This window comes from Echinops telfairi, unplaced genomic scaffold (genome assembly GCF_000313985.2).
Source record: "Echinops telfairi isolate 266 unplaced genomic scaffold, ASM31398v2 ScPeMD7_22;HRSCAF=79, whole genome shotgun sequence".
In the NCBI taxonomy this organism is placed as follows: Eukaryota; Metazoa; Chordata; class Mammalia; order Afrosoricida; family Tenrecidae; genus Echinops; species Echinops telfairi.
Genome location: NW_022103919.1, coordinates 8,390,391 through 8,398,593, shown reverse-complemented (window position 1 = coordinate 8,398,593; position 8,203 = coordinate 8,390,391). Strand labels below are relative to the sequence as shown.

General features: G+C 61.2%; 1 protein-coding gene across 1 annotated transcript in view; it reads left to right on the top strand.

Annotated features, from left to right (window-relative positions):
- The window catches only part of RALGDS (ral guanine nucleotide dissociation stimulator), a 45,718-nt gene extending 37,716 nt beyond the window's left edge, over positions 1-8,002 (top strand). The window contains exons 9-19 of the mRNA XM_013007395.2: positions 215-318; positions 674-758; positions 2,073-2,141; positions 2,464-2,550; positions 3,659-3,691; positions 3,942-4,063; positions 4,197-4,292; positions 4,511-4,712; positions 4,844-5,086; positions 5,787-5,901; positions 7,197-8,002. Coding sequence (XP_012862849.2) covers positions 215-318; positions 674-758; positions 2,073-2,141; positions 2,464-2,550; positions 3,659-3,691; positions 3,942-4,063; positions 4,197-4,292; positions 4,511-4,712; positions 4,844-5,086; positions 5,787-5,901; positions 7,197-7,372 — 1,332 coding nt within the window. The 3' untranslated portion in view covers positions 7,373-8,002. The remainder of the gene's footprint in view (positions 1-214; positions 319-673; positions 759-2,072; positions 2,142-2,463; positions 2,551-3,658; positions 3,692-3,941; positions 4,064-4,196; positions 4,293-4,510; positions 4,713-4,843; positions 5,087-5,786; positions 5,902-7,196) is intronic.
- The last annotated feature ends 201 nt before the right edge of the window (positions 8,003-8,203 follow it).

Below are 8,203 nucleotides of genomic sequence, written 5' to 3'. Positions count from 1 at the left end.
GGTCTGCCTGACCCCAGAGGGGAGTTGCCGGCTGACCGGGAGGAAGCTGGGGCAGCCAGCGCTCCAGCTCATTCTTGCCCCTCTCATACCCAAACCACACTCCCTCCCTGCCAGCAAGTCCATGGCCACTCACCGTGATGTGACCCTTGGGCAGGGCGGGACTGCCTGTGGGTTTCCCAGCCCGTGACTCCACCTCTCCCTCCGTCTCCCCCAGGAGTGTCGAATCCTCAAGAACTTCTCCTCGCTCCATGCTGTCCTTTCCGCTCTGCAGAGCAACTCCATCCACCGGCTGAAGAAGACCTGGGAAGACGTTTCCAGGTGGGAAAGGGTCCTAGGCGGCTGGTGGGAGGCAGCCAGCTCCCCTGCGGGGAAGGCTGGGGCAGCAGGGCCAGGTCACCAGATCGCCACCTGACCTTAGGCCCAGGGTCCTGCCTTCGGCCTTGGTTTCCAGGCGGTCAGGTACAGGCTTGGCCAAAAGATTTACAAGGTTTCCACTCACCCAACGGAAACGAGGCTGCTTCGAGCTGAGCTGCCCAGCTGGGTTGGGAATGGAGGGCGGGCAGAGCACCCTGCTCCCCAGCCCCACGGCACCCCGTAGGCCCCAAAGGAACCCGTTTCCAGGCCCCGCGCCTGAACTTGAAGGACTTGTACTCACCACCACGCCCACCCACAGGGAAAGCGTCCGAATCTTTCAAAAGCTGTCCGAGATCTTCTCTGACGAGAACAACTACTCCCTGAGCCGGGAGCTGCTCATCAAGGTACCGAGAGGCCGGTGGGAGGGGCGGGGGCTGGACAGGTGCTGCTTGTTCGCTTGTCCCCTAAAAAGTCTCTTTGAAACCAGCCCGGCCTTGTTTTGACTGGACTTGGAGAGAGAGGGATCCATTGGGCTGGGTCCGTGGGCAGGTGGGGTCCATTTGGGGTCAGGCTGGAGGCCCTTGGTAATCGGGTACCGTAGCAGCGGCTGGGCTGTCCCTGGAGAGGTTGATGGACGTCACAGCAGCAGCCACGTGCAGGCCCCTCTTGTCCTGGCTGAGCTGCCCCCAGGCTATTGGGTGGGGCTGGATTTGGGGTGGAGGTGCAGAGGCCATTGAGGTCCTTGCCGCTCTGCAGCACCCCTGCTGTTCCTCTGTCTGTGTCATCCAAGGAGGGCTGCCTGCCTGCACCAGGAATGGAGGAATGGCATGGCAGGGGCTCACCACAGGCCGGTGGTCAAAGGGGCTGCCCAGCATGGATTCTGCCACCCCTCCCTCCCTCGGCAGGCACTGCCCAGCCTCATCCCACCGCCTCACTAGCAGACAAACTCACACTGCCCTGTGCCCCACCTCCCAAAAATCCCACACCCACTGCCATGGAGTTGATCCCCCGCATGGCACCCTCTAGGCCAGAGCAGAACTGCCCCCTGTGAGTTTCTAAGACTGTCACTCTTGACAGGAGTAGAAAGTCCTATCTTTCTCCCGAGGAGCGGCTGTTGGTTTCAAACTGCTGCTGTGGACTGCAGCCCAGTGCGTAACCACAGCGCCCCCAGGGCTTTTAACACACAGAGAAGACAAAAGAGCCCCCCAGTGCCCCCACGAGACCCCTCTTGAGGGGAGGGGAACCGTTCTGCAGGGGAGCTTCCTGGAGGGTGCTGGCGCTGTGAAGCCTTTGCTGTGGTCTCAGGTCCAGCCTGGGGCAGGGACCCCAGAGGGGCCAGGGCCTCAAAGAGGTGGGTCAGTGGGGGGCGGGGACTCGGGCTAAGAGGGAGGAGCTGACCCTGCCTCTGTTCCTTATCTGGGAAAGGCGGTGATCCCCTGAGGGATGAGGTTCAGGGCAGAGAAGGCTCTGGAGAGAGCGAGTGAGGATGGCGAGAAGGCCGACAGGACCCTGTGCGTCCCAGAGGAGCCAGCACAGGCCGGAGTCCCTCAGGCGGACAGAGGGGCTCCGATCTAAGACATACTGGGAATGGCCACAGGGCCTGTTGCACCCCGCTGACCCATGCCAGGCATCCAAGACTCAAGGTCAGGGCTGTTGGCGGAGAAGGGGTGAGGGGAGGGGAGCCTCACCGACCTCCGCCCCCCACCCCGACCCTGCAGGAGGGCACCTCCAAGTTCGCTACGCTGGAGATGAACCCCAGAAGGGCTCAGAAGCGGCAGAGGGAGTTGGTGAGTGGGAGAGGGGGTTGGCATGGGCAGTGGGCTGCCCTCCCATCCGCCCCTCTTCCTCCTGCCCCTCTCCTGTGGCCACAGTGCCTGAAACGCCTCCCATGGGCTAGACCTCCCCTGGGTCCGGGTGGGGGGGCCAGTTCTTGACCAGCTAGCGGGGCGCAGGGTATGCAAGGACTGAAGGCCAGGGCCTGCGAGATCCAGGCTCAAGGTATTTTGGGGCTGCGGAGGGGCCCAGAAGATACAACCATGTGGATGTGCCCAAGGTTGGCCTTGGGAGGTGACTGCTGTGTGCTCACCCTCACCCCACCTCGATGTGCAGGGCGTCATCCAGGGCACTGTCCCCTACCTCGGCACCTTCCTCACCGACCTGGTGATGCTGGACACGGCGATGAAGGATTATCTGTATGTGAGTGAGCTGGGGGCCGGGGAGCAGGGAGTCGGAGGGGGTGGGCCCCTTTACTGAGCCCTTGATCTCTCAGCACTTGGCGTGGGGCCCTTGTGAGCTGATGCTGTCCTGCCCTTCTGATTATTGAGTAAACAGAGGCTTGGCAGAAGCCATCAGTGCTGGTGCTCTGGGCAGGAAGCTTCGAAATGGCCTGCCTGCAAAGGAGACCTGGTGGCGGAGTGCATTACCCACTGGGCTGCTCACCCCAAGGTCAGCGGCTCAAAACCACCAGCCATTCCTCGGGAGAAAGATGAGGCTTCCTGTCTCCATGGAGAGTTCCGTCTCAGAGCCCCCCCGGGGCCGTTCTAGAGATGACACGGTGCTGCCTGGGCTTTGAAAGGCGTGGACACAGCCCTGCCAGGGCCCGGGCGTCCTGCTAAGGGTGGGAAGTTGACTCCTTCGTGGTCAGGCAGCAAGTGAGTTGCCAAGCAGGCTCTTCCTGCCGAGGGCTGCAGACCGGTTTTCCGAGCCTCCCGCTCCTTGAGCCCAGGAGAACCCGCCCGAGAGCCAAGCCCGGGATACAAAGGGGCTTCTGAAAGTTTGGGAAATTCCAAAAGTCCAAACCGAGCCCACTGCCACTGAGTCGATTCCTACTCGTTGTGAGCCTGAGTAGACCTACTGCAGAGAAGACGTGCTCCTGTGGGTTCCCGAGACTAAGAGCTCCTCTTCCTTGAGACGGTTTCACTGGTGTGTAATTCACAAACTGTACAGTGCAAGAGCTTATTTTTATTAAGGAAAAATGTACAGTTGTCACTAGAGACTGTAACTCTGTGTCTGTCTGTCTGTCTGTCTGTCTGTCATCTATCTGAGACTGTAACCCTTTATGGGGGTACAAAGCCTCATCTTTGTCCTGTGGAGCCGCTGGTGGTTTTGAACTGCCAGCCTTGGGGTTAGCAGCCCAGTGTGTAACCTGCTAGGCTACCAGGACTCCTGGAAAAATCCCAGGCCCTTCCCATTCTATTGCCTCACGAACGTTGTCAAGCCCTTTTGGAGGGACAGTGCAGTGGGTGCGGGACACGGGGGTGTCCTGGGGGACCCTTTCTGATGGTGATGGTGGTCTGTCTTCCAGGGCAGGATGATCAACTTTGAGAAGAGGAGGAAGGTAAGCAGGGTCGCCCCTGCCCGCAGGGGGTGGGGGGCGATGGGCTAGACTGGGCCCTTCTGGCCTCCTTCTGTCATTCCAGAGAAAGGGTGATGCTGAAGCCTGGGCTTGGAATCGGGGCAGCTTCCTGCAGCAGTGGCTGTTGGAGCGGGCCTGGCGCTGGGTGGGGAGCTGGATGGAAGGGGATCCAAAGCTTGCTCTCGAGGCCCCTCAGCACCCTGCCCTGCCCCGCCCTTCGGTCCGGCTGCAGGAATTCGAGGTGATCGCCCAGATCAAGCTGCTCCAGTCGGCCTGCAACAATTACAGCATCGCCCCGGAGGAGCACTTTGTGGCCTGGTTCCAGGCCATGGAGCGGCTCAGTGAGGCCGAGAGGTAAGACCAGCCCAGGCAGCAGGCGGGCGTGGGCTCCCCCTGGCGGCCAGCACCAGAGCCTCGAGCCAGAGCCATTGCAGGCTGACCTGAGCCGTGGCTGCCAGAGCCTTACGGCTGCCACTCTGTCCCGCAGCTACAGCCTGTCCTGTGAACTGGAAGCCCCCTCGGAGTCAGCCAGCAACACCCTCAAGGCCAAGAAGAGCACAGCCATTGTCAAGCGTTGGAGCGAGTGAGTGGCGGGCAGGGGCGGGCTGCCCGGGACTGTGGGGGCCAGGGGCAGGAACCCCTGGCCTCACCCCTGGGCCTCGGCTTCCCTCTGTGAAGTGGGGTGATGCTACCTGACCTCAGATGCCGGGGCCTGTGGGGCCTGTTCCCTGAGCGAGCCTTTGACGCCAGGCCCGGGATGGTGCCGGCGAGGGTGGGCAGTAAACCGGCCCCTCCTTCCAGCCGCCAAGCCCCGAGCACGGAGCTCAGCGCCAGCAGCAGCTGCCACTCCAAGTCCTGTGACCAGCTCAAGTGCGGGCCCTACCTCAGCAGTGGGGACGCAGCGGACGTGCTTAGCGTGCACTCTGCCGGCTCCTCCAGCTCCGACGTGGAGGAGATCAACATGAGCTTTGTCCCGGAGTCCCCTGACTGCCAGGAGAAGAAGGTGCCTGCTTGCTCCAGCCCCCCTGCTCCCTGGGCCAACAGCTTCTAGAAGCTGCCCCACCCCAAGCTGGACACCATCCCATGGTGCCCCACAGGAACTGGGGCCCCCCCCTCATCTTGCTGTCCCCACAGTTCTGGGAGTCGGCCTCCCAGTCGTCCCCGGAGACGTCCGGCATCAGCTCCGCCTCCAGCAGCACCTCGTCCTCCTCGGCCTCCACCACGCCCGTGGCCTCCACACGCACCCACAAGCGCTCTGTGTCGGGGGCCTGCAGCTACAGCTCCTCACTGCCCCTCTACAACCAGCAGGTGGGCGACTGCTGCATCATCCGCGTCAGCCTCGACGTGGACAACGGCAACATGTACAAGAGCATCGTGGTGAGTGAGCCGGTGCGCCAGCTCCCCGGGGCCCAGGCCGGGCGGGCAGCCAGGCACAGAAGGGACAGAGACGAGGTGTGATGGTGACCAGCTCTGGGGACCGTGGGTGCCGGGCTGAGGCACAGGTAACATGAGATGGCCAGGAAGTATCCCTGAGAAGAGGGACAGAGGGGACAGACCTGGCGAGCCCTGCAGTGAGCATGTGCCTGGCAGCTGGAGCGGCAGGGAGGCCAGAGGTCAAGGGGCAAGACCGAGGCCAGAGAAGTGTGCTGGGCTGCGTCTCATCAGGCCCTATGGGCTTTCACCAGAGTAAGAGGGTGTGGGCAGGGGAAGTTCAGCACAGAGGGACAGCTGATGACCTTTGATTTCCCTGTTGGTGGGGAGCTGGTACCCAGAGAGGGGAGGTGGCAGTGGAGGGAAAACCCCTGCTGTATAGAGTAGTCTCTGAGGTGGGGCAGTGGTCAGGTTGTGGACGTCACTGGCCCCATCACACACCGTCCTGCACTGTGTGTATCACCACCCGGAGCTAGCCAGCCGTCAGTGAGCAGTCATTTGAAGGACCCTTGGCCTAAGCCTTGTCTACTCCCTGGGCCCAGCACTCATCTGTGCCCTCCAGGGTCTGTGAGTCTATGCTCCGTGCAGGGTTGGCTCCCGGCAGTCCTGGGGGGCTGTGCAGTCCATCGCTCGCTGCTCCCTGCAGGTGACCAGCCAGGACAAGGCCCCCACCGTGATCCGCAAGGCCATGGACAAACACAACCTGGACGAGGACGAGCCAGATGACTATGAGCTGGTGCAGGTCATCTCGGAGGATCGCAGTGAGTCAGGGCAGGAGGAGGGGGGTTGGACTCGGTACACACCAGCCACCACCGGCCTAGCAGTAGGGGAGGCACCAGGCACACACAAAGACCTGCCCTAGGGCAACTCTGAGACTTGCGTCTCCTGGTCCACCCTGCCACGCGCCCTTCCCTGGGCATGAACCAGGCAGTGAGAAACCGTGCTCAAAGCTGGCATCATTGAAGAGCTGAGCGCGAGGGGGCCTCTGTTCTGGGCTGTGGGCAGAAGGGCGGGCCTCCAGGCTCGTTTCCTTCAGGGGTGCCCGTGGCCAAGATGGAGACGTGGGTGCATCTTGGAGAATCCTGACCCACGGGCTGGAGCATCAGATACGTTAGCGCCCCTACGTTCCTCATACTGACAGCCAGCAGGGTCTCCTTGCTCTCTTCTGGAGGCTCAGGATCTGAAAACTGGGAAAGGGAATGAATGGAGAGGAACCAGCACACAGGCAGCCTGGGCCAGTTCTCTGCACCCTCGATGCCCGCTGTCTTGCCCAGAGTGGGGAGAAATCAGCCAGCAGGTCGATCCACATGGTACCTGGGGGCACATAGTATGTGTGGGCACTGTAAGGGTCTGAGGTCAACCCTTGCCATCACTATTTTCTTTTCGGTGAGCTGATCACCCACTCCCAGCCATTAAACTCAAACCCACCACGTGGCATCTATTCTGCTCACAGCAGCCCTAAAGGACAGAGTAGGACTGCTCTCCGGGGTTTCCCAGGCTGTAAATCTGTGTAGAGGCAGGCAGCCTTGTCTTGCTCCCAAGAAGCAGCCGGTAGCTTTGAACAGCCGCATGCTTCTCCCAGCCATTAACCCAATTGGGAGTGTCACCCACGGGCCCGAGAAGTTGTTTTCCAAACCTTATAGCATGTTGGTTAGATGGACCGTGTGGACCTCTGTAGGCTCATCCTGCTGGGGGTTTGTGGAGCTCCGTGGAGGTGTAGATTCGTGTCTCTCATCAACTTGGGGAAACGGTGGTCCTTCATTTCTGCAACTCTTCTTTCTGCCTCTCCTTTCGCTTTCTGGGACTTCCATAGCGTGTGTTTCGATCTGCTTGATGGGGTCCCTCAGAGTTGCTCGTTAAGCAAAAGTCCTTAGGTTTAAGCAGTACTACACAGGGCAGCTCTGATTTTAGAACCCTGGGTGGTCCTGGAGCTGGACTGGGAGTCTCCGGTCCCTGGCTACAGCCTGCCTGGCAGTCAGCAGCAATGTGGTAACCCCTCACCCTGGCCCAGCCTCCTCTGTGCACCCTGACCGTCCCTCTGCCTCTCCCCGACCAGAGCTGAAGATCCCGGACAACGCCAATGTGTTTTACGCCATGAACTCGACCGCCAACTATGACTTTGTCCTGAAGAAGCGGACTTTCAGCAAGGGGGCAAAGGTCAAGCACGGGGCCAGCTCAACCCTTCCACGCATGAAACAGAAAGGACTCAAGATGGCCAAGGGCATCTTTTAACGGGCCTCTGGCACCGGCCAGCCTCAGGGCCACCCTCTCCAGGGCCTGGCTGGCCAGGTAGGGAGGCACGTACAGACTAGAGGGGCGCAGGCCAGGCAGGCATCTCCCTCCCAGCCTGCCAGCCAAAGCCACCCCCGGACTCCAGCTTCACCGCCGAACCTCTCCTGCCACCGGGCATGACGCCTGCCAGTCGCCAGGCTGATCCGGAACCCCGTGGACCACTCCCTGCCTTAGGTGCCTTCTGCTCCCTGGGAACCAGACGACTAGCCGGCCTTCGCCATGGAGCGCTGCCAATGGGCGTGGTGCTCTGGCCCGCCACTGGGCACTGCCCTCTGTACATGTCCCTCACGGAGGAGGGTCACTGCCACCTGTGCCCACGGGCACCCCGGAGCACCCACTCACCCACCGCGTCCGACCACTGCAGTTCTCTCCAGGTGCCCCAGAGCACTGCCTGTGACCTTCCCAGGGGGGCTGGCCCCGCCCACCGCCGCCCTCGCCTTTGCCAGGCTGCACCAAAGAGTCCACGTCAGGGCCGTTGCGAGTGAGTCCCCAGGATGCACTGCTTCCAGGCCCCAGGCCACACAGCGCGGGGGGAGAAGGGGAGAGGGCGGCCTTGGGGGAGAGGTAGGAGGGGGGAGGGGAATGAATATTTGTATAAAGGCAAAAACAAAACAAATGTTTACTGACTGGGGAGGGGCAATATTTATTTGTTGTAAATAGCAAATACTAGACTTGAATATTATATTAAATTCCCGTTTCTACTACAGCCCGGGAGTAGCAGTTTTGTTTCGTTTCATCTCCACATCCAGGCCCTGGCCGGCTAGCAGGTGT